Source organism: Sturnira hondurensis, unplaced genomic scaffold (assembly GCF_014824575.4).
Source record: "Sturnira hondurensis isolate 20B ecotype Veracruz unplaced genomic scaffold, ASM1482457v3 Scaffold0000167, whole genome shotgun sequence".
Classification (NCBI taxonomy): Eukaryota; Metazoa; Chordata; class Mammalia; order Chiroptera; family Phyllostomidae; genus Sturnira; species Sturnira hondurensis.
The window spans coordinates 4,917,139-4,943,965 of record NW_028072798.1 but is presented as its reverse complement, the minus strand read 5'-3'; the positions used below and the strand labels follow the sequence as shown (position 1 = coordinate 4,943,965).

Sequence of the window (26,827 nt, the reverse complement as noted above, 5' to 3'; positions counted from 1 at the left end):
TCCACAACAAAGCAAGAAGGTAAAGAAAATACTACCCTAGTCTAATCTCCATCACAACAGAAGGGAAAACTTAAACTCCAGAAGACTTTAGACCCTCTAGATTTAATTTTTAAAAAAGGCACGGCCTCCCTGCCGAGCCTCCCACTGCACCTGGGGGGCTGGCGAAAGCCCCCCAACAAACAAGCTACATCAGACTACACACCTTGAGTCCAAAGGCAGTATCCTCCGAGGTCAAGACTTCAACCTGAAATCATAAGGAAAAGAATAATTTAGGCACTGTGGAAACCTCCTCTGAGTGCTGGCTGGTGTGGCTCAATGGGTTGGGTCGTCCCACAAAGCGAAAGGTCACCATTTCCATGTCCAGTGAGGGTGCGTGCCTGGGGCTGCAGGGCGGGTCCCCGGGTGGGGCAACTATGCGAGGCAACTGATAGGTTTCTCTCTTTTTCCTTATTTCTCTTCCTCTTTTTCTCTCTCCTTTCCCCTCTCTCTACAGATAAATAAAATCCTTAAAAGTAAAACCAAACGAACCAAAAACCCTCCTTTGAGTCTAGCCACAGACACCAGAGCACAGCATGGCCTGGAACTAAGAGTTCTGAGACAGCAGGCACTTGAGTTATGTCAGGCGCCAAGAAACGGAGATGACCTGTGCCCGTCTCTTCAAGCGCTGGTGTAGATCCAGGTCCCTACCCCGGGTCCAGTCTTATAACCGGGAAGGCTTATTTCAAAGGAATAATTTTGCCATGACACGGAAAGCGGCGGGTTAGACTTCCCTCAAAATGGTCTAGGAAGTTAGGAGAGTCGCCCTCCTCACTGAGATCGCAGACCACTGCATGTGATTCTTCACCTTTTACGGACAGTGACAGGAAAGTCATGCCTCGTAAAGCAGTGTCATCGTGCTTGTGAGGGTGCTGGGATTCTCTTGTGTCGCTCACACCGGAGCGGGCACGCCTCCGTCTCCGGGACGGGCAGAGCCTGAGCAACACACGTGACGTGGCGGCGAAGCTTCAGGACGGGCCGGTCCTGATGTGTTAGAAGACAGAGCTCGTTCACATGCATTTTAACAGCTGCACGGTACAAGACGTATAGTGATAATTACTTTTTAAAAAAACAATTATTCAGTCTGATATGTAAACTTTTCACTGACTACTACAAAGTGCCTAAAAGGTGAAAAGAGTGAAGAAAGAAGGCAACAGAACAAACAAGAATAAAAAATATATATCTGGGAAAGACAGTGGGGGGTGGGACAAAAATGACTACTAGCTGGCCTCACTGTTAGTTTTAAACCTTTTTAAATTAGGTATTTGTAGTGTGAGTTTTAAGTAAAAGGCACACAGGCCTACCCAATGTTTCTTGCTATAACAAAACTGGATTCTCCCCTCGGGGGAAGGAAACACAGAAAGGAAGATCATTTCAGTCACACTGGCAGCCAGGATGAAAGTAAAGAGGTCAAAAAAGAAACCAACTGCATTCTCCAACTGCTTTACTGAAAGTGAGGCTCACCCACCACCTGGCGTCCGACAGAGGCTGGCCTGGCCCGCGGAGCAGCAGAAACGCATGACCAGGTATTAGGAAGATGAGCAGCCTCATTGTGATGAAAACCACATGGTGCTGATACCAAATGTGATTCCAGGCTAAACACTGAAATGTTGGATCAACTGTAGCACAGAATCGTTATAAGATTCACTGTTTACACTTCAATTTCCGAAGCTCATTGTTAGATTTAGAAACAAGATCCTATTATAGATTTTCAGTTTAAGAGAGAAAAAAAGTTATTTGCAATCTACATATGTTTGAATTTTCTAAGTCCCGCCTTTCACAACACTAGGCTACTAACCTCAGGTACCTTTACATTAAAACCTCTAATCAACATGGAAGACTTCAGTTGAAGGGAAAGCACAAACAACGAATTTGTTGAATCTTAACTACTGTGAATACTGTAACGTTTGCTCTTATATTTTACGTGGTGGGGCAAAAGGGGGTTTGCAGCCGTGAGTACGTGAAACCCAGAGTTCATTCTCGTGTTACGGTCATCACAGCCCGCCTTGTTCCATCTGAACAACCGAGAATCCACTCTGCCCACCCCGTGCATGCAGTTCATATCTGCATGCGTCAGTGTGAGGTCCGTTCAGCATCGATGTGCTATTTTAACATACATGCAATCATATCATTAAAACATATATGAGAAGTTTGAATCAGCAAAATCATTCTGAGTGAATTCTACATTTCCTTAACATAGTATAAAAAGGCAAAGTGGCACGAAAGTTCAATAGCAAATAAAAATCTATTTAAAGATACGGCTTTAATATATTTGACAACTTGAGTTGACTGCGAACCCGGGCATTCTGGTGGAATTCAGGGACTTGCTATTTGGCTACGGAAGTAGCTAGAGACAAGCACAGATGGAGAGGGGGCTTGAGGACGGAGGGGCGTCTCAGAAAGTCAGCCTCATCCTGCACCCCAGATTCTCTCTCCAGGAAGGCGTGCAGGGGTGTTTTGAAATTCCTAAGTATCAGGTAATTTAGTTAAAGCAACTTTTAAAAATTATGTTTTGTTCAAAAGCACAATGGTTTAAATACACATGCACTTCAGTATCTTTTATATTGTGTTTCTGTAAAATTTTAATTTCCACATCTACAAAAAAAGCTGATTTTAAAACTTGAAATTAACCTCAATCTAATAAAAAAGAAAGGTTTTCATGTTGGATCCAAGAGCATTTTCACCTGAATTGGGAGGAACCCCCCCTAGTGGGAGGAAGGGAGTATTTCAGCCATCCCATATAATTTGCAGGTAGTAGTAATTAAACTCATCAATGGAAATCTGGTAAGCATTTTTGTTCCTTTTGTCATAAATTTCACTCTTTTAAAAAAACAATTATATTTCACAAGCCAAAAACACCTATAATTCCTATATATAAACTAGAAGTACACTTGTGTTTATCTGATGGAATTTTAGTTATTAGTCGACCATCATCATCAGATTTGATTTGGTGATAAAGCAGTCACAGTTTTAAGTTAAAACGAGAATCAGGTTTAACTGGAACAAAATCAGCACATTCCCAGCGGGGTGGCTCTCACTGTCGGAGAGCAGAGTGCCGGGAACCCACTCACCAGAGTCACTAACAAAGGCCCCCTCGATGGGCAGGCACTACACGCAGAGGGCCGCGCCTAGCGTTGCACACAGGTGAAGTGTGTTCAAACACTCATTAGAAGAATAAATTCAAATTTAGAAATGACCAAGTAAGTTATTAATGGTACTGTTTCTCTTTTTAAACTTCAGTTTGGGGAGACTTAGAACTGGCAGCATTATAAAATCATTAAGAAAGAAGGTCACAGGTTTTATCAGATGTAAAATTAGGACAATAGCAAGGCTCTCCTTGTCACAGATGTTGTAACAGATGCAAAGATAACGCTGAAAGATGGGGCGCAATCGACACCACTGGGGGAGAGCACGTATCCAGGCTTCCGAGGTGTAAGGTGTGCAAGGTTAACAAAGCAGAAATGTGTTAGGTCCAAGATAAGGCCCTTCCCATCAAATCACGCCTATTCAAATGATGCCACAATCACGACTTTAGAACACAGGTGCCTAAAAAGGTTTCATCTGTAGCGAAGGCTTGGTTCTCACAGCTCAGGGGCAGCTGTGAGAGCTGCCATCGACAGCTCTTTCATTCCCCTCCAGCACAAAAACCTTTACACGGCCGCTCCCCCACTCTCAATTACGCCAATAAGCCCTGCCTTGGCCAAAAGTAAAGCAAACCACTTTAATTTCCAATCATTCCATTAATAAAATCGAGAAAATGTGCATTCATGATTTTGGAAGTAAAACTGGTTGTACTTTTCTTTCTTGAATCACTTTCAAAGTCCCTTTCACCTTCACTACTAAAGTAGAGAAAACTAATATCCAGCAGCATTTTCTTTAAAAGAAAACAATGTTGCCCTGGCTGGTGTGACTCAGTGGATAGAGTGCTGGCCTCTGAACCAAAAGCCTGCCAGTTCAATTCCCAGTCAGGGCACATGCCTGGGATGTGGGCCAGGTCCCCAGTAGGAGGTAGTGGAGAGGCAACCAGACACCTATGTTTGTCTCCTTTTCCTCCCTTCCTTGCTCTCTTTAAATATAAATAAATAAAATCTTTAGGAAAATAAAAACTAAAAAAAAACAAAAACAAAAAAAAAAACAAAAAACCAGTGCAAAAACTATGTCCCATTTTGATCAAAAAATTTTTTCAAAAATCAGGACCACACTGTCACAAAGAAAATAAAGTGACAAATAATGATGCTTTATAATCATATATAAAGAATCTCAGCCATATTTAAAGGAATGCAAATCAAAACTCCCAATATTATTCTATGTTTCTCACAACAGCTTACTGAAGATGAATAATTTTGATAATTATAATGTTGAAAAAGTTGTGGGAAATCACTGAAATCATAACCTCACACAGATAATAAATAAAAACATATATTAGAATGAAGTGCAATTTGGCAAAATCCATCAAAATGCACGTGAGTGTTAACCCAACAATTCCACTAACACTCAAGTGCAGAAAAACAAGACTTACAAGACTATTTATGAAAGTTGTTTATAACAGTAAAAAGCCGAAAACCAGCACCAATCAAATGTTATCAAAAGGAAGTGTTTAATAAACAATCATACAGCCAAGCAACAGAATTCCAGGCTGCTGTTAAAAGAGACTGTATTATGATAAATGAAAGAATGATTAACAGTACGCATAGTAAGCTAACATCTGTATTTAAAATAAAAGTGAGAGTGGGTATATGAGGGGGTACCCAAAAAGTCCTGAAATTTTCTTCTGCAGGGCAGGTCCCCTGTACTACAGGCTTTCTCCACTTAGGTGAGTGTTACAGGATCCCATCTGGATCAATGTACCAGCTGGTGCTGTTGTGAGAAGCTGTGTTCTGCTCCAGTGAATTTTTGTTTAAGGCTCAATGCATTCACCCGTTCCACAATGGGTGATTTATGAGTGCACCTGCCCATACTGCACTGAGTGTTCAACAGCATTTGACAAAAAAACTGACATGACCCCCATGCCCCACCCTCTCTATTCACTTGATCTCATCCTGGAGCTACTTTGTTTCCCTGGATGAAAAAAAGTCCTCAAAAGGAAACGTTTTGCGGATGTGGAAGAGGTGAAACAAAAAATGGCAAAAGCACTAAAAGGCATCAAAAGCGACAAGTTCAAAAACTGTTTTTCCAGTGGAAAGAACGTCTTGATAGGTGCACTACATCAAATGGAGAGAATCTGGAAGGTGACTGAAGTTTCAATGTATAAGAATAATTTTTTATAAATAAATTCCAGGGTTTTCAATGTATAAGAATAATTTTTTATAAATAAATTCCCCCTCATATGCTTGATTTTAAACCATTTCTAAAAAAATATGCGACAAACACATCAGCAATGTTTCTAAAAGGAGAAAAACTTATTTTTTCACTGTATTGTACTGTTTCTTGTTCAAATAAAAATAATTAGTTTAACAAAACACCAACAAATTGTTCAATGTCAACAGCACTCACTGCAGAGTAGGCAAACATTTTGTATTTCAAGTTGGTAAAGGTCAAAAACAGAGGGTTAAGCACCTGTGTGCACAGTCACTCCAGCACCCATGTGGTCCGGGCGGCGAGGACAGCCCACTCGGCACAGGGCTTCCCACCAGCCCCCGCCGGCCGCAGGCCCACTCAGGCACACTCGTGCAGCGATCTGTTTGCTAGAGAAATCCCTTTGTGATTCAATTTGTCATCAGCTACGTACACATTTCTCTATTAATTATTTGTACTACACCATTATTTGAAATAACAGACAATCACAAAAAGTGTATAAACATAGAGAATGGTTAAATAAAGTATGGTATATTCATATGCTAGGTCAGTACATAATCATGAAAAAGTCAGTTTTCAGGAAATATTTTATTACATAGCAAAATTATTCAAATCTATCCATTTCCTTCTGTCATATCTTCTAGAGTATTTGCTATGCTGGAAAATTACTTCCCCACTCCAGGACTTTTGAAATATTCATTCACATTTTCTTTTAACACGTTTGACTTTATTTTTTTTGCATCTAAAATATTTTTTTTGCACCTAGAATTTATTTTAAAATAACAAGAAGAGGTGGCTCAGTTTTAATTTTCCATTTCAATAACTGCGATGCAAAATAATCTATTACTTTCTCTGATGACCAGAGTTACCAAGTCTTCACTATAAACATTAAAATGATAGACATTTTGCCACCAATTCCAGGTAGGAATGGAAAAGGTATTCAACTCAAAGGCAGGTGGGAGTGAGGGGGGGGAGACTAATCATTATCAATAAGAACCTGATTGAATCTCCAGTCCAATATTTGTCCAAATTACCAAGGATTCACACGCTCTTGGAAAAAATAACTTTTGCCCAGATAATTCAAGGGATTAAAATACTGTTTTACCGAGTCTGCTTCGGTTGGGTCAAAAAGATCAATATCCTACTAGAACCTGTTCCATGAAGCGTACTTCTGCCTACGTTAAGGAGAAGCACATTCATAAATAAATTGCGCAAAACCATGTCCCAGGATCCATGACAATTTAAAACGCAGGACAAGCCCTTCCCCTAGAGCCCTCGCTCACTTGTGCGCACACTTGTTCTCTCATACACATCTACACACACTCACGGCTCACACTGGGTTTCAAAGCTGTGATTTTAGCAAGCGAGAAAGTTGTTTTACCTTCTGTCATATTATTTCTTACCACTACTACTATCACCTTACTTTTCTGTAATCTGTTTAAAAATGAATGCTTACAAAAACATACAAAACCGTGTCAGCATTCTCCTCATTAGCATGTTCCGCCACGTGGCAGGCCAAGGACAGAGCCGGTGAAAACCGCTCAGCGCCTGGGTAGCAGGTGGTAGGGCACACGGGGACGCCTGCTACCCGTGAACATTGTGGCACACAACCGCCGCGCTGGCGATAGTTTAAATGAACTAAAAACCTGCCCCCATCTATAGAGGGAACCAATAAGTATCAATAACAATGATACACTTCGTCGGTGAAACCCAAAAGCATGCACTTAATAGCACGTGTTGGATTTCAAGACAAAGAAAGGCTATGTCATGGTGGCGCTGTTCTCTACCAGGTGTATGCCCACATTACCGCCTCTACCACGGCGTTAGCTGTGCCTCCATACCCCAGGCTGCCACTTTTTAAAAAGGCTGTCAACACTGTGGTCACGCTGCTCTTTCTAATTATGCTCTTTAACTGAGTCGGGACACCCTCACTTTAGATTCACAAAGCAGTTATGAACTCATGATATGACTCAGAGAAGGGAGACCCTGAGTGTAACAGAGCAGAGTGTGAAAACAGCCACCACAATGCACTGTGACTTCACAGCCCCCCCGCTGAGAAAATGGGGTCCTTTTCCACACCCCTTTACGCAGGGTGGGACCTGTGCTGCGCTTGGATCACAGCAGGCAGCAAGAGAAAGCGTACCATACCACCTCCAAGTCCAAGAGTCCACAGGCGACGGTACTTCTAATCACCCTCTGGAAAGTCAAACAGCCACCATGTGAACAAGCCCCAGGCGAGTTTGTCGGAGGAGGAGAAGGCTTCAGTTCGGTGACCACAGCACCCTTAGCCAGGAGCCAGTCAGCTCCAAGCCACTTAAGATGACTGAAGGGATAATGAGCCCAGCAGAAACCAGAACTGCCCAGTGCTGGGCCAAACTGTCAAATTGCAGGATTGCGAGCTAAATAAACTGGCTGCTCTGAGCACTGAGTTACAGGCTGGGGGTTGCACAGCAAAACTAACTAGTACATGGCGCCCCTTTAAATAAAAGAACTCTAGCTGTCGTGCAACTATCTGCTGGTGGGGTTCCCGGCAAAAACTCTGGGACACTGAAGGCAGTTCTGAAAGCACTCAGAGCATCTACACAGCCAAGTCCTTCCTCCATCTCCACACGCAACTTGACCCAAAACTTCCTGAGACCACCAAGTCTGCCTCAGTGCTTTACTACAGTCTGGTCCGCAGGAAGCCACCCAGTGCGGCTCCTGCCTGCCTCACTGGTCCCCGTGCCCCACTCCCTCCAGGCGCAGGTTCAGCCACGCTGGCTTCTCGGTTCCTCGAAATGACCCCTTCTCACCCCAGAACCTTGGCATCTGCAGTCCCCTTCCCCTGGAATGGCCCACCACCACATCTTCCTATTACTGGTCCCTTCCAGGCACTCACAGTTTGAAGGGGGCGCCGCAGGGAGCCCACTCCCTCTCTCGTGCTACTCCCTGAAGCTGGCTGGTGTGTCCCCTTACTGAAGTGCAAACTTCACTAGGGCAGGGACTCGCTCTCATTCACAGCTGTAGGATGCTCGCCTTGAAGAGGGTCTGACGCGGAGGAGGGGCTCTGACAGGTAACTGTTGAATGCAGAAGTGTGTGTGTGTGTGAATGCTGAGGGCTGTATGAACCCAAACTTGACATGGCTCACTGTGTCACAGGTACAGGGGTGACAAGACGTACAACATGCTCCGCCTCACATGACTCTGTGAGTTAAAGTCTCACGTGCCATCCGACTGATTGCACACCTGCCTGCCTTACATACTTGTGTTATTAAAACACGGAACCCAGGTCTACTATACTGATGACACACACACATTGGATGCGTTTGTCTCTTAAGCATACATTTTAATTCCTTTAAAAAGATCATGTGTTTTCAAATTGATGGCAGTGAAAGAAGTATGTTGCCCTCATAGATATCATTTTTTAATCAACTGTACTGATTTTTATAGAATTGTATTGTTCCAAGGAATGACTACAATGATTATTTTATAAGAACATGCATATTTCACAATACTTCCAAAGTAAATTTTTAAAAATAATTTCAGTAAAATTTGAGCTCTGCATTTAGGCTGACTCCAGCAGAGCCGGCAGTGAGAGCCTCCTGCCCAGGCTGCAGGCCTTGGCTGGGAGGGGCGGGCAGGCCCGACCACCACCAAAGGTCACCGGCACTCGGAAGGCCTGGCTGTTCACAACAGCGCGCCTACCCCACAGAGTGGCTCCTCGAGACAAAGAAGAGCCGGCGCCCCCGAGTACAGGGGCAGGGGCATTCAAACGCTACTCCAAAAGTCCCATGCATGAAAGCCCGTCATTTCTATACTTCCCAATTTTTTCAAGAAACATGAGATATACAACTATACAGAGTGGATACAATATGTATCAACTGATAATTTCATTCTACTTTTCTAATACAACAAAAGTATACACAAAAAATGTAAATTCACAAACAAAACTTTTGAAATCACACTTTCAATAAAAGTACTGCTTTCCTAACTGCCCTTAGGTCTTCCTATTTTATTAAAGCAGAAAGTATATTATGGTAAAACCCTATCTGTCATATCATCATTTTTATGGGGTTGCTTTTCCTGTATATTTCAAGGGAACATTTATTTCATATTAAGATTTTCTATACTTATTCATAAGTGCTGAGAGGTTGATGAAGGAAAATTTAAAAAAGAAGTTACAGGTGCCCAAATATTTTAAAAGTTCACTTTTTGAACACTAAGTGGTAGTTTATCTAAACTTTATAAAAATTAAGATAATATCTCATCTTCCATTATGTCAAATACTTTGTGAATTCTGTCATAATTCAATGCGATTTTAAGTGATATTTCCCTCTTTACCCAAATATCGTATTCATATCTCAATTGACACTGAAAGTTTTCTCAAAGTTACTATAGTTTCATTAATTTAAATGCTCTAGAAACATAAGCTAATAATATAAACTCTATTTTCTATTTTAATTACATTTCACAAAGAGGGAAATTCTGGATTACAAATAACTAGATCGGGGTGGAAATGGGAGGGAGGTGGGGAGCACTGGGGGGGGGTGGGCTGGGATGGGAGTGAAAGACAGAAAACTGTACTTGAAGAAGAATCAAATTAGAAAAACAAGTAACTAGGTAAATCTATAAGGTAATAAAAGGTGACTGTACTTACCCCCTCTCCCAGTCTCAAACCCCATTAAGGTCAGCTCAGAAAAGCAACTTGAAAGTTGCTATAAAACTATTATGCAAAAGACTAGCACGGGCTGTGGAGGCCCACAGCTAGAGACCCTGGGAAAGTTGTCACCATGTCTAAGGGAAGGAGGTGCAAAAAAGATGCCTACACCCGACTGGATGCAAACTAAATGGTGTTTTAAAAACAGAAACATTTTCAGATCAACCAATTAAACTTCTATTACTACCCTAAAACGGCTGTTAGTACATTATTAATTTGATTCTGTGTCACTGGTTTCTTTTTTGCAGCTCTCTCCCCCATTCACATGTCCCGGGCCCACCAACTCTGGCACCAGAATTTGCTCACTAGAAAAATGACAAAGGAAAAAAGAAAAGCTGTCACCTAAATGGATTGGTTTTAAAAACACTGAAATAGCCGTTATAATCAGACTTTTATCACACGTTTACATTAAGTTGTTTAGGACTATGATGATTACCAAAATGAAACAGAAAGACAACTCAGTAAAAGAGAGAAAAAGCATGTACGGTTCGTCCTTTCCCTGAGAACGGATTCTTGTTTCAGACAGACTTACCTTGAAGAGACTACTGCAAACGGAAGAGGTCCCTAGCGAACACGACCACAGTTTAGTTCTGCGCACAGTCCCTAAGGTGCGCTTCGTCCAAGAGCCCACACGAACTGGCTCCACACCAGCCCCGTCACCCTCTTTGTTCTCTGATCACACACACTCTGGGAGATTAGCCTTATCTGCTAACGGCGACGGTAACGAAAATTTCAAACCAGGGGCGTCAGTGTGTGAAGGAAACTGAGGCTAGAACAGGAAGTTCTGGAACAAGCAAATTAACAAAAAAAAGTAGATGTTTTCACGGCAGCTAACTGTCAGCACACCACGATTCCACTCTGCCCCTCTTCCTCTCTCCAAAATAAGCATATCTTCTAAAAAAATGCACGAAAAAGAGGAAGCCTTCAAAAATAGGTAGTAGTTGTGTGAAAAAGCTTAGCTAGTGAGTTTATTTCAATGCCATTAGAGTTCGAAATGGTTTGATAGTAATCTTCTAGAATATAGAGGGCCATAAAAGCCTTGTCTCTGAAGAATCTCTAGTCTTGAATAGTCAAGAAATATCGATAATCCCAGAGATGGGCATTTCAATACAGAAAATATTCAGGAAGAGAAATCATACCCATCTGCTCACTTCCTTAGGAACCTGGTGCCTGGGCACAGGATGCTGAGGCGAGACCGTTAACGGTGACCAGGAACCTGCAAGGGCACAGCCGTGGTGTGATGGCTGGTCCGGAGGACAAGGAAGGCGCCACACCTGTTAGTGACACTCATCTGTAACTGCTTCATTAGCTATGACATGTCAAGGTGCACATCTTGACATGAAATAATGTCACTTTCTAAAATAACAGCAATGTGAGACCATAGTGCTACCCTAAAGAATAAGTGACCAAGAAGGAAACTTCTGCGTTCACTGCAGACAGCAGTGTTGTACAGCAAAAGAAAATACGAGAGTCGGTTTGAAAACATGGGATCCAAACGTGAGAACCACTTTTTAAAGATAACCTACTGCAACTAATAATGCAGCTGCTTTGGTAAGAGCTTGGCAATTTCTGCTAAGGTCAAACTCGTCTCGCCACATGATCCAGACACAGCCCAATGCCAGGTATTTGCCCAGAGAGATGAAAACATGTTCACATGAAAACCTGCATGAGAATGTCTGTAGAGGCGTTACTCATTAATATCAAAAACTGCAAACCATCCAAACATCTGTCAGGTGGCAAATGGATAAACAAAACTATGGACCACATCCACACAATGAAAAACTACTCACCTACAAAAAAGGAATTAACTACTGAAGTAGCTGCACGAATAAATATCAAATGTATTGTGCTAAGTAGAAGCAGCTAGACTCAAAAGGCTACCTACCTATGATCCATTTCTCTAACCTTCTGGAGAGGACAAAGCTATGGGGAAGGCGAACAGACTGGTGTCACCGGGAGTTGGGAGTGAGGGAGGGGTTGCCTCCAGGGCAAGGGGAGACTCCTTGCAGTAATGGAAATGTTCCCATTAGAAACACTCTAAGGTTCTCTCAGAGGACTATTCTTTGAGTAAATGGTATTTTGCATTTCAGGACACAATGACCCACAGAGTGTTAGCTTTCCCAAACACAGAGGCTAGAATTAAAATAATATCCCACAGTTTCTCGTACTCAAAATGCCTTTGATTCTCATTGTATGGCACATAACTTTTATTTTGTTGAAAAATTCTAGATCATATAGTTGAAATTTTCCATTGACAATTTCTAGAGATTTCTTTATTTGTGAATGGTTATATTTTTCTGGGGGGGGTGTGAAATTTTTTGGTGAGGTTGTTTTTGAGGCTGAAAAGTAATCATGATTAATAAAAAAAATCTTTGTTATTTAATACAACTGCAAATAAATTTGAACTTAAACACAGGTACAGGTTGAGACATGAAAATATTACACAAGCTTCAAATAAGAACTACAATAACATTAAAGCTAAAGTAGTAGGTACCAGTTAAGACAAGAATATATTATATAAACTTCAGATCAAAAGCATGACACTTACCGCTTCATAATAGTACCTTCACTTGTAGCTCAGAAATTTCGAAGTTCAATTTTTAAAATTCAAATCTTAAAACACAATACTGTAAAGAATCACATATTTACATCTGTTTGGAAAGTCAGTCTCAATAATCCTAGATGTATGAGAAAACTCAGGTATTGAGCTTACACCATAAAAGTGCTTTCTACTTAGCAGGAAAAAAATTTGAAATACAGTCTCAAGGTTGAAAAATTTAATTTTTTGCCTGAACCATCTACTTTCAATAGGGCCTTTCAACATTTTTGTGTTAAGTGGACTGTTTCGTTCGTATAAATGCTTTACAGTTCTTTAAACAAAAAATGAGGTTTCTGAAATAAACAACATACAGCCAGACTTAAAAAGAAACTTACTACTTAAAAGTAACATTCATTTATGTCATTTTTTTTTAACCAAGAGTTTATACGCAACTCTGGCCAGAGGTTTCCAGTGGATTAAGTTTTTTTCTAGCCCAGTGTTCTCAACCTGGAACAAATTTGTGCACATCACCCTCCCTCACTCCAGGAGACAGGTGGCAATGTCTAGAGACCTGTGTTGCCATCGCAACTGGGAGGTCAGAGTGGGGTTTGCTGCCAGTACCCAGTGGGTAATACTACAATGCATGGGGCAGCTTCCTCACAGCAATAAATTATCAGGCCCCAAAAGTCAACGGTCCCAAAGCTGAGAAAACCTAGTCTAGATATGGGAGATCCCAACTGCTAAAATTCAAAAGTAGAAGCACAGGACGATCTTCACTCAAATCATTTTATTAACAGAAATACAAAACAGCATCTGGGATGAACTGCACCTCACCCAACTGCTGAGTCACTTAAACTACATGTCACAGTGTTTGTGGGAGAAAGGCTCCACAAAGCAGAACTGCAATGCAGCTGAAGTCAAATATTGTGAGCCAAAGTTTTCCTCCAGAAAGAAACTCTTGAGTTCAAGGACAACTCTGCACAGGCAGATAAGTCTACCCGTAACAAATGTGAGCTCAATGCTGTATTTTATTTTATTTTTTTAAAGAGGACGGGGCTGCTGATGACATTTAACACAAATTCACTATTTAAAAAAATGGGGAAGTGTATAAAAATAAAAAATAAAAATAACCTCTAAGCTCGCTAACACCTGTTAACAGGTGTACACGCACTCATACGTATGTGCACATCTTAGCCCCATCTACAACCTACATGCAAATTAGTCACAGCAGACACTTGCTTGAAATCTCAGTTAATCTATTATTTATTTTAAAATTTCCTTTGAAAAACCTGGTGGAGTGTACAGCTCATAATCGCTAAAATATTTGGGAGGCAAAGTATGATTTTTGCTCTAAATCTGACATATAAAGTCATTAGAAACTGCTCTTGGGGAAAGTGAGCACAACTGACCATCCAAACAGGCAAGTCTTCAGTGCTCATCTGGGTTAGGGTTTTAAACCCAAGACTTTCTGAGTAACATCAGAATGGTGATTCCTAAGTAAAGCTTGACATACCTATAATTTTAGATACACTTTTACCAATGGGACTGGGGTTAACCTTGTAACCATAGAAGATGCTGGGAGGGTGAGAGGTGAAATTCTTGTTTATTCAGTTCATGTTGTACTGTTTTCAAATTCCATCAGTTCCTGTGACTCTGTTTTGTTTTTTTCCTATTATTGTACATGCATCATTTCTGAAATATACCGAAAATTAAGCTTTTCCATCAATGCAATATTCACAAAGCCATTCACAAAAAACTCGCTGACCTGAATCGATTTAATCAGTACTACACAAGACTATAGCTCAGAACCTAAAAAGAGCTACTAAGCTTGGCCCATACAACATTACCCATGAGAGTTTTTACCCTAACACTGCATTTGCCCTTCATGTCTACTACAATGTGAGGAGGACGGGGAAACACAACAGTATATCCTGGTACATGACTCACCCCTTTTAACAAAACACTCAAATAAATATGAACTTAATTTTAAATGGACCTGGCAAGTGTTATAAACAATTAAGGCTAGCAATGTCCCTCTTGTAATCTTGCTAGTATACGTGTCATAGGTGTAAACATTACATATACTCCCCTGCACAGCAAACATTAATATGCATTAAACTGAACAGAATGTTAATCTTCAGACTTTATTCAAGGCCTGAATTCAAGGCCTTTATTCAAAACACTTGTTTCTTAGATTCTGCCTCTAAATCAATATTGATAAACTAAATCAAAACTACATTGTCATAAGACCCTTTATTAAGTTTCCAGAATTCCAAAATTGAGTTGATTCAAGCACAAGGAACTCCTGTATCAAACAGTAAGCTGTTTACATAAGCAGTATCAATGACACAGTACATAACAGATCTTAGAAATTATACAGTCCATAAAGTGGAATAAAAATTTAAAAACCAAGTGGCCATAGTTGATTACTACTACATAGTTGGATTAAATGCATGTCTTAATTAATCTACTATAGTTTTGTTTCATTTACCTTAATTGACAACATCAAAGGTGTCTAGATTGCGACACTACTTAAAACTACAGAAGGAGACCAGTGAGAATACCCAATGATCCCTAAGTCTTCAAGACAGAAACAAGCTGAAAAGCAGAAAGTATTCCCCAAATACTGTTTAGAATTTAATTAAGAACAAGAAAGCATAGGCGGGGGAGAAGAAATTTTACTAGGTTGAACTTTTCTCAGACTTTTAAAAAATGCTGTGAGTTGGTTTCCCAGCGAAGGAAAGCGGATGATCATGTACTTGGCTCCAAGAAGCAGCTATTACACAAACGGAAACCTGTCTAAGCAGCCCCGGCCTGGGTGTGTCCAGCTCCAGGCAACTCTGAGCCCAAGCAGCAGCCAATGGAGGCGCCAGCCCCGCCCCTCACCCGCCAGCCCAGCTGAGCTCCTGGTAGGTCTGGACTTCAAGCCCCGCCCAGTGTTCAAAGACTGGCTCAGCTCTGAACCCGCCCCTCACTACCAGCGCCCGCGCCCCCCCCCCCCCGCCCCCAGTTATTGTCAACTAGGTTGAGCTCCGCCCGGCCCCACCCCTGCCCTTCACCCTCTGCCACCTGCACTGTTCTGTATTTGGGGGCTCGGACCCTGCCCCTGAAGACCGAAGCCGCCCCTCGCCCATGGGCGCTGGACTGGCCCTGTGTCTGGTGACCTGGGCTCGGATAAGAACCCAAGTCCTCCCTCCCCAGTTCTTTTGGTGCTTTTCCACCATCGAGCATTCGTTTCAATCACGCAAGATAAGTTGCAGCTCATCAAGCCTTATAAGTTGGGTGGTACTGTTCCTTTGGGGGTGGCGGAGTTAAAGGGGTGAAAAAGAGAGGCACCTGGAGAAGTAGAGAAGAAAAAAACATGCAGATTTTGCAAGCCAAACAAAAGACAAGGTCAGGGGGCAAATGAAGTAATTTCGGCTGGAACTGTGGCTAGAAGTGGCAGAGGAAAACACTCTGCCTTCGTCAGTCCATGGGGATACTTCCTTTAAGTGTTAAGCTGTGTCAGCAGAAACTTCACAAAACCACGTTTCACAGGGCACTTGGCATCTCCTTGGGCTTGCAGAAAGCCCCGCAGCAGCCGGCCAGCACCCCCGCCCGGGCGGAATAAGAGCCGAGGCGCCGTCGTCCCTGGGAAAATGGCTACAGAGGACTGGGTGCGCAGCCGGGAGGAAGGACTCCCCCCACCCCTTCCACGCACGCAGCCTCAGCATGGGGTGAGGAGGGCGGGGCGAAGGCTGCCTGCCGGGAAACCTGGGGTGGGGGCGGGGAGCACTGCCTGCTGGGAGCCAGCCTCGCCAGAGCTTTGTTGCACAACCTCGCGCCCGCGCACTCCTGCCTCCTCCGGCTCCGGCTCCGGCTCCGGCTCCTCCGAGCAGAAACTCCTTGATTTCAGGGTTCAAGACACCGCGGGAATTTCTGAACTTGCTTAATCATTCATTTCCCCCACTACCAGCACCCTTTCAGGATTCTTTTTCATACTTTTTTCCAAAACATTTATCTGTTTCTTCCAAATTGAGTGCCAAATCAAATCACTGGATTCTAAATTGTTAAACGTAAGATCTTGGTTATGAAAAAGAAACAAATGCAAAGTTGTTTTTAATGTACAGAAAAATGAAAACGGTAATATTAAAGCTGGTGGCTGGAAAGAGGTCAACTCCCATTAAAATACTCAATACTCTCCAGAGCCACTCTCTGGCAACAAATAAAAGTAGATTAACTGTTAGGATGGCGAATGACTCACTCAGACGCTGACAGGCAGGCCAAGGAGGAAAGAGAAGCAGGGGGAGAGCCAAAGTGCACAGAAGCAAAGGAGGACAGGGTAGGGGCCTTGCGTGCAGGGAAGGATTCCAGCTCAGCAGTAGCGAGTCAGCTACGTCTAAATATTATCCTTAGCACCATTTTGGGGGCAAATGTTATAAGTTTGAGGAAATTGTAAAATAGAGTTCTAAATCACTATGTAATACTTTGAATCTCAATTTGATTGAGAAATGGCTAAAATCAGGTGTTTTTTTATATAATACCATTTATCATTAAACCCTACCTATTATTACAGTACCAACGATACCAATAACAGAAAAACATGCCTGCTGGCATAGATTCTGGTTAATTCAAACATTACAAAACCTAATTTAAATTTAAAAAATGTAAAGTCTGTGTTAATAAAAAGATGATTACATTTTAGATCAAATTTAGACCTATTTTTATGTCCCGATTTACAATTAAGTGGTTATACAACACTTGTTATACAACAAAGATTAGCCCATCTACCTTTTACTGTTTAAATTATATCCTGTATGAAGTGCTGACCTTATGTCAAGGTACAAAAGTGTAACCTATATAAAATACAAGGTTAAAAAGCAAGAATAAAAAGAATTATTCAAATCCATTTTAGGTCAATCCTTCATCAGTTCCTAGCCTCCCCTAGACATGCTCAGGACACATCACCCACCAGAACTCCGGGAACACCATACACTGAACAGTCCTGGTTATTTACCTTAGTGACTGGAGGCTGACTGGGAGCTGCCGCCCACTACTCAGCACCAGGAAGGAGTATCACAGGGCGCACCTCTAGCCCCAGAAACAACTGAAATTCAAAATCTGAATATGATTTCTACTGAATGCAAAGGGCCTTTATACCATCATTTAAAAAAAAGTGTTAAGGGTTCGTCGTAAACCAGGGACCATCTGTATAAGCACCATTCCCTCTCTTCCTGAAATCACTCTCTCCTCTTATCCTTTCTTACCATTACTTTTCAGCTTTTTGCTGCCTTTTCACCTTCCGAATTGTTAATTGGTATTACATATGCATGCATGCATGCATCCCAGCATATATCCGTGCTTGCTTAAGGGACCTAATGAGATTTTCAGATCGTTCTATTTCTGGTAAGATAATGGATACACGTGAGAGTAGTCAAGATGACACCCCAGTTTTCAACTTGGTGGACTTAATGGTTCTCACATTAACAAAGTAATGAGTCTGGTTTGGAACAGTTTACTTTCTCGTGCCTGTGGTACCACCAAGGAGGCCTTGCCAGCTGGTGGTGGGAAGTACAGGTCAAGGCACCTGTGTGAACATGTGCACATGTTCACACAGAGACATGGGCAGTTACATGAGAGCTGAGTTCATGCAAGTGGATGACAGCTTACCGTAGAAAAGCAAGCAAAATGAGATGAGAATAGAGCCTAAAACGGGCCCTGGCTGGTGTGGCTCACTTGGCTGAAGTGTCATCCCATAAACAGAAAGGTTGTGGGTTCGATTCCGTCAGGGCACGTGCTAGGTTGCAGGTTTGGTCCTCTCGGGCAGGGTGGGAACCAACCAACCGATGTATCTGTCTATCTGTCTCTTTCTCTCCACCCCCCCTTCCTCTCCCTGGAATAAAAATAAAAAACAAAAAGAATAGAACCTAAAACAAAGCTTTCACGAGCCCCAACATGTAACGGACAAGTTCCTCTGCTCTCTGATGGAAGCAACATCCAATAGGACTAGAAATCTTAGGACTTCGGAATTGCTTTTTCCATCACGTCCCGGCAGATACAGAAATTAAGACCTTGGACTCAGGCAAAACTACCGGGGACTGAATCTAGTTCTCCAAGCACTGGAGGCAGGTTTCTTAGCATCTCCAGGTCTCAGCCTCTTCATGTCTACAGGACTGTAATGACGACAGCAGACATAACTGGCTTCATGAGAATTAAACAGCACTATCAGTTTGCTTTGATAACCATCCAATCATGGTCTACAGCCAGTTTTTCAAATCCATCCTAGCATCTATTCCTGCAACCACTGCCTCAATGGAGGGCCTTCACTCTGCATTCTAAAATTTATTTATTGTATTTTCCCCCTTATAGCCCTTCCCCCTAATCACCATTGTTTTCCATGACCATGAGTCCTTTTTCCTTTTTACTCAATCCCTCCACACCCTAACCTCTCCCATCCCCTTAGCTGGCAACCCTGAGTCTGTCTCTATTTTGCTTGTTGGTTCAGTTGTTCGTATGACTGAAATTACATGGTATTTGTCTTTTTCTGACTGGCTTATCTCACTTTTTTCTCCTTTAAAACCTAGAAGGCTGTGAGGCTGGTTTCCTTGACTCCACGCTCTTTCCCACCTTTCACAGCGCCCCAGTGTTTTAGCAAACAGAGATCTGAATACAGTCATATGATTTGTAAGCAAAAAGTTTGTGATGTTGAAACAAAAGACTAGCTCTGACTATACTGTTGAACTGACTGTTAGCTCTGGGTAGTACGAACAAATGATGAGGGTCTGACACTGTCCACGTGCCAGGCAGGAGGGGAGCCCAGGACCCTGGCCCCTCCCCTCACTGATGCCTGAGTACACCCAGGACCACAAACTCACTTCCCGCCCCACTGTTTCTTTGTCTCTTTCCTTCAGACCAGTTCCTCCCTCCTGTCTCTCTGCTCAAGCTCCCTCCCCCTCTCCCTTCCTAATTTCTCCTCTCAAGCTTTCTCCCTCTGGGACTCCTCAGATCTCTGCTCTCCCATTCTTCTCCTTCCCTGTCTTCCTTCCTCCTGACTTGTACTCTCCCTCCCCAGTCCTCCCTCTAGCCCCCTGCAAAGGGTAAGCAGAAGCACACACATTTATCTTTATACCACATTTTCACTGTACCTTTTCTAAGTTTAGATACATAAATGCCATTGTGTTCAGTAACGTACAGGCTGGTGGCCAAGGAGCAATAGGCTATAAGGCTATACCATTTAGGTTTGTGTACAGGCCTCTGTGGTGTTTGCAGGACCATGAAATCACCTGAGACACATCTCTTAGAAGGTATCCCTATTGTTAAAAGATGTACGACTCCACTGTCACTACTAATATGAAGAGGGTGCAGACTCCTTAGCTTGGGACAAGGGACTCCAGGAAATCTACTTACAACCTGCCAAGCCAGTTCATCTCCCTGGACGCACTCTTTTAATTACCCTCTTCGATGACTTACGCTAACCTACCATGCCCTTTTCTTTCCAGGCCTTGACTCACATGGAGCCCTTCACTTTCCCTACAGCTCTGCCCCCTGTGAAACCCCCATGCTTCTCCACGGGAACACTTTTGCGATCCCCTTCAGAGACTGTCCTGCACTTTGTACACTACTGGGTTGTACTGATATAGTTTTATTATTTTATATGTAATCATATACATGCCGATTTTCCTCTTGGTTCTCCGAAGGCAAGGTCCATCAATTGTGTATTTATGTATATTCTCCCACCTATAAAACCCCTAGAAGGGCCCTGGCTGGTGTAGCTCAGTAGATTAAGCACAGGCCTGTGAATCAGAGGGTTGCCGGTTCGATTCCCAGCCAGGGCACATGCCTGGGTTGTAGGCCAGGTCCCCAGTAGGGGACACATGAGATGCAACCACACACTGATGTTTCTTTCCCAGTCTTTCTCCTTCCCTTCCCCTCTCTCTAAAAATAAATTTAAAAAGTATTAAAATAAAAACAAAACCCCTAGAAAGAATGCTACATATGGTATGTACTAAATTAAACAGAAAATTTTAAAGAGAGAGAAATGCTGGGAATCAGACATTTTCATGCCCCAGCATTACGGATCCCCAGAGTAGGAAACAGGAAGTAAGGCTGAGGCCTGACCTCTGTCTCATACGTACACAGGCAATTATTAAAAAGCTGAGTTTCTTTATCATCATCAAAAGGGAGCAGTTATTTTTTAAATTTACAACTTCTTTCCGAACACTGAAAAGGCAAGACTCCATTTTATAAAGATGTTTGAGCTCTAGATATTTACACCGTTAAGAATAACCAGGCTGTTTATTTTTTATTTCAAGGCGCAATCGGAGAAGGTGAGGCATTCTGAGTGTGAGGTGCTCCTTACTCAGAAACTGTCCTCTCTGACATGAAAACCTTCGTTTCCAGAGGAGTGAGGTCTGGTCTCCGGGGAGAGACCAAAAAAAGAGAGCAATCATCTAGAGGAACACGAATTCTTAGTTCACGGGTGTTTCGACTAGCACCACGCATTTCCTAAAATAACAGACACCATCCTTCTGTGACGGATTCCTACAAAGCCGCTAACCAGTGACACTTGACCCATGAACAATGTGGGTCTGAACTGCCCAGTCCACTTTTACATGGAATTTTCTCAGTAAATACCTGCACGACATCCACAGATGGAGTCTGGATGCTGTATGCATTGATCTGAGTAAGCCATTTTATATAGGGGCTTGAGCATCAGTGGATTCGGGCAGTCAAGGGGACCTGGAACACCATCCCCCCCCCATACATACTCAGGAACAACGTCAGTGAACAGTTATAAGCAGATATTTTTATTGTGTGTTGGGGGTCGAGGACTGGGGCCTCTAACCCCAACAGTGTTCATAGGTCAACCATACTTACATTACAAAACTGGTTGCATTAAATCCCTTTTGGAACAAGGTAAAAAGTAAAAACATTTTACAAAAACCCAACAATTATTTTTATAGAAATTAAAGCCAAACCAAAGAGAACATCTTCCCATGTTTCCAACAGATGTTTTGCTGGTTGCAGTCAATGATGACTTCTGCGCGGCGCGGTCATGTGCGACTTCCCCCATCTGCCCGCTGCCAACCCCACTGCCATCGACAAAGGCGGCTTTCAAAACAGACCAGCAGAAATGTCGCCAAATTAGCGTCGGCTCTGACGCCGCACGGTGACATAAGAGACAAGAAGGATCCATCGCTAACAAATCCACAAGCAAGGGCAGCCCGCTCGGGGCGTGCGAGGGAACGGGTTATTCTGTGATGTGGACGAGACTAGAGCAACGCCGTCTGACAGAAACATAATGCAACCAAACATGACATCTACACTTTCCTATGAGCTACATTAAGAAAAGTCAAAGCAAAAAAAGACAAAATTAATCATGTATTTTACCTGACCATTTCAACATGCACTCAGTATAAAAACTAATGAGGTATCTTACTTTCTGAGTGCCACGCTGTGAAAATCTGGTGTGTCTTTTATAGATGCAGCGCCTCTCCACGTGGGCTAGGCCCGGGTCAGGTGTTCAGCAGCCACATTGGACAGGTCTCGATATGCGGGAGGGGGAGCAGACTGTGTGGGATTGGGTAATGAGTTTAAACCGATACTGAGATAGACTTTTTTTTTTCTTTAAAGAACTAGAGACATCACTGCATAAAGGGCACCAGTGATTCCATTGCCGATATGGAATCCCCCATTAAAAAGGGGGATCTATAAACATCAACACCGAAATGTCTCTGTGCAAAACAGGAGACAAGTGCTGAAGCACATAGATTAAATCAGCCAAATGTCTTCTGAGAGCTAGAGTGCAAGAATCATTTCTTCTGGCCCAGCCCTGGCCCACACGGGACATGCTTCCATCGTGGGACAACAGCTCCAGTGGCAGGCTCTCAGGGTCACCGCAGAGGGGCTCTGCCCAGGCCAAGACTCTCCTTGCTGTCTCAGGGGTGTCCCACGGCGACGTGGCCGTTCTCTCAGGCGGGGGCAGGGCGTACTGTGCAGTGGGAGGGGCGGGAGAAACGAAGCAGCGAAGCAAAGACAGACCCACGGAGAGCACGGGGCTAATGGTTGCTACACCCTCGTAGGGAGAACAGGATGGTGAGGCCCTGGCTTTCCTGGGTGGGTCCCCTTAGAGCAAATCTCATCAGCTCCAGAAATGCCAGTTTAAAATTGTTATCTTCTTCACAGATCTATCACAGACATTTTCATCACTTTCTTGAGCAATCTCAGTCACTCCATGGCTTCAGAACTAAAGTATTTTGGTGAATTTGAAATCTTTACCTTCATTTCCTTTGCATGAGCTGCGGGACTGACCAGGCTTCTTCAACTACAAGTCTCATAAAGATGCCCCTCAAAAAACCTTGAATTTAGCAAGTCAAAAGCTGAACTAATTTTCTCTTCTCATTCCACTGACCTCAAACGAATGTCTATCCCCTTTTTGTTCAGTTAATGACAAACTACCAATCGGCCTGAGCTCAAAACTTTGGAATTTGGCCATGTGTCCTATTGTTCCCAGCAGAAATCACACCACTGTCTTTGTCTAAGTCTCCATCACTTCCGCTTTAATTCAGGCTCCCATCAACTCCTTCTTCGGGGTACAGCCCAAACGTAACTTCACAAATATTTTCTAGGTGCCCACCGTGCACTTGGCACTGTGTGCAACGGTGGACATCAGAGCTGCCAGGGCGCCCAGCGGCACCTCTTCTCTCCCAGTCTGATCATCTCGATCGATTCAGCCAGCTCCTGTTCAAAATACTGAATTGTAACAATCTGATTATTTGTTTCTACTTTAGAATTTCGTCTAGGAATTTCTGCAAATTCCGTATTTGGAGAATAACATATTTTCCTGCTTACATTCTTATTGCTGGCACAATACAGAGAAATGGCACAGTATTCAGTACATAGAAGGTAATCAACAACTTCTGTGGAAGAATGAAGTGTGCATTTTGGCTCATCAGTCTTTAGTTTACAAATGAGACCCAACTGTCCCACTTGTGATACCACCTAAAGGTTCTATTTTAACTAAAAACCAATCTTTTCCTCAAATTTGGAATTCAGACGATCACCCTTCTATCAAAAAGCTATTTAATTCAACAGAGCAGATAACATTATCCTACACTGTACTGCACAAGGCAACCATCAAATTCAGAAATTCTCTTCTGAGGTTTTACACCTATAAAGCCTACAAACTGCAGTGGGTACGATGAAGAAAATGCTTCCATCCCACAGCCGTGTAATTACAAGTAAGTTTTAATCCAGTAAGTACAGAAAGACCACCTGACTAACCCCTTCAGCAGGACCCGCGTCACCAGAGTCACAGCACACCTCCACTTGCTTTAGGACATGTACAGTAGCCAATTTGCTAGCTATACTGATCAGAGTTCTTAGAAAGAACTGAAACTAAGTTCAGCTAACTTATCCTGAGAGGGACTTTCGTGGAAGGATATTGGGTGAGTTCGCAGAACTGGCTGTGGAGGACCAGGACGGGAAAAGGTGGGGAGAAACAAAGGAGACACATTAACAGAAACAGTTTTACCCCGAATGTCCCCACCAGCATTCCTAGTAATGGACACGCCATGCTCCCGGTCTTGCTAGACTCCTAACTTGGGGGTGGTTTAATCAAGCAAGAGCCTGCAAATGGACAAACCTCACGGGTCCCTCAACAGCTTCCCAGGTCTGGGCTCCTTGACGGACATTCAGCAGTGGGAAGTACAACACCATGTTTACCAAATCTTGTCCTTTGGGGGCTGCCCCCCAAAGAAAGCAGGTTTCCATACTGAGCCATTAGAACAACTCAGCAAATATTCAATACCACCATCACAAATGGCATGATGCCCCCAGCTCTTCCGTGTGTATCAGCAACGCACAAAGTCACAGCATCCATCTCCACCGAGGCACCAACTCCTCTAGTGCTGGTCTGTGTTCCTAAACATACTCCGCGGGGCTGCTCCTTTAATTGGTTTCCAATTGTCCCTTTCAGTCTGTTCGGGTATGCCTCTGATTTCCCCCTGTGCTGACATCTAATTTGGCTACGGTGCAATGTTTCTAGTCAGTGCAGAAAAAAATAAATTCGTGGGACCATGGGCAAGCACCGCTCCACCTCCAGTGCACATGCAACCCACACCTTCCTACAGTATTCAACGTGAGTGCAGGACACCAGGCTCCCTCTGAGCAGAAGCACACTGTGGTTCTTGGCTCCGGACAGACCCTGCCTTCGGCGACAGCTTCACTACGTAGAAAATGCCTTTGGACCCATGAGGTAGATGCAAAGCGGAGAGATTTACATCCTGGCATTTATTTCCACCATTAGGTTCACCGGAAGCCTCGATTCAGGGTGCCACAGCTCTGCCGTTGAGTTCTTGTCCTGCTCCTGCTCCACGCGAAATGAATAATGCTGAGTCAATACACTTCGGAAAGTATTGGGTCTAAATATTAGAGATCAGGGTCACCGGCTCCTGAGCCATCTCAGAAGACAAGTAACTTAAGCTGAGATTAAACTCTGCAGGCACTGACCACCTCTGCAAGGTTGCAGGATGCCTCGGGCAATGCTAGAATCATTCACGACTATTCAGAAACTTCACACCCTATTCAAAAACACAGTCTTTTCCGGTTTTCTACCACACTTGCTATTTGGGCACACTTATTTTCTTCACTGCTATTTTGCAGAGATATTCAATGACTTGAAGGGACTACTGGATACTAAGTACTTCTCATGTACAGATGAGGAAAAATGGAAGCCCAGTAGATTAAGTGACGTAAGGCCACAAATGCAGTTATTTGAGAAAATCAGAGTAGAAACTCAGTCTCCCAGCCCTCGTTCAGGGCTTTCTTCTTCCTACACCTGCAACGCCAAGGATGTATTTACAGGCGGTGGGACCTGGGTATAAGTGAAGAACCTTTAGGGTTACAGCCAGCTGGCCCTCCCCCCATCCCCCCCCCCCCCCGCAGCCAGCCGTGAATGAGCAGGGTGCCCTTGGTGAGCCCCCAATGTATCTCTCTATCCACCAACGTGCACCTTCAATGTAAGGAACTTTGTTTCTGGCCTGCGCTCCGCTCATCTGCTGAGAACGAGGCCCTCGAGATCTGCTCCATCCTGCGGCCCAGAACTCCCACAGCTGCCTGTTCGGAGCCCTCCAACCTGCACCCACACCCTCTGGGAACCAAGACGTTACCACTGGCTGGTGACAAGGGCAGCCCCTGCCCGGGCAATGCTGGCACACTGCTCCACCAGCATGGACACTGCAGCCGTCTCGAAAACTTAAACTTCTCAAAACTTTGACTGTGGGACCTGCTCCTTGGAGGCCAGCCCTGCGGTAAAACGAACAGGCACTTTCCGGCCCAGCTCTGCCTGCGACCCTTTGCCCTGGAAACTGTTCTGTGTGGGATCGTTTGAAACCCAGTGCCTCTCAGTTTTCACCGAGAATGGAAACTTCACCTCTTTCAAATACACGACTGTGTCAACTCTTACTCCAAGGAATGAATGGACAGAAGAAATGAGGGTAAACTGTAACAAGGAAAACAGGTTAAATATGAGAAGTAAAGCGAGGGTTGATTAAATACTAAATTTAACTGAAAAAGCTAAAATAGGGGTGGGGGGTCATGGATTTATAGGAACCTTGAACAAACACACAATAAACTCGACTGGTGTCTGCATCTCACCTCTAGCGATTCTGCTCGCACTGGTCTGGAGTGTGGCCTGGGCAGGAGTTTTTAAAGCTCCCAGGTCTTGCTAATTTTCATCCAAGGCAGAGACTCACCGACTGAGGTCAAGACATGTGCTTAGAAAATGTTTGAGGCCTTCACTACCCGAAAGAAACATAAACCACAAATGTGATCCACACCCATCACTGTAAATTTTCTAGTAGCCATTGAGTTTTAAATTTTCTAGTAGCCTTGAGTTTTAAAAAGAAGTAAAATTAACATTCATAATATATTTGTGTAATTCAGTTACACCTAGTATCTTTTCAACATGTAACCAATACAAACAATATAGTAACGAAATACTTTACATTCAGTTTTTATGCCAGTATGGTTCACCTGACCTATGATTACCGGGAGCTTTTGCAAAACTAAACCTTTGCGTTTTCTTGTGCAAAGCAGTTTGTCTTCTGTGAGCAGAAGACAAACTGCGAGGGCAACCAGGAGTCTCCAGGGGCTGTGGGATTCTTACGTGGTAGTGTCCTCAACGTGGTAGTATCCTCAAATAAGCGCACAGAATTTCAGCGTCCCCGGTGCCAGCGCCTCCCCCTCCCCACATTCCAGATCTTTGAGACCTGGAACCCTGA

General features: G+C 43.4%; 1 protein-coding gene across 6 annotated transcripts in view; it reads right to left on the bottom strand.

The window, feature by feature from the left end:
- ARID1B (AT-rich interaction domain 1B) overlaps nt 1–26,827 on the bottom strand; it is a 394,749-nt gene that overhangs the window by 159,161 nt on the left and 208,761 nt on the right. For 5 of the 6 annotated variants that reach the window (XM_037053930.1, XM_037054196.1, XM_037054108.1 and 2 more), the window contains one exon: nt 203–244. The exons of the other annotated variant lie outside the window; for it this stretch is intronic. In XM_037053930.1, coding sequence (XP_036909825.1) covers nt 203–244 — 42 coding nt within the window. The remainder of the gene's footprint in view (nt 1–202; nt 245–26,827) is intronic. 6 annotated transcript variants of the gene reach the window in all.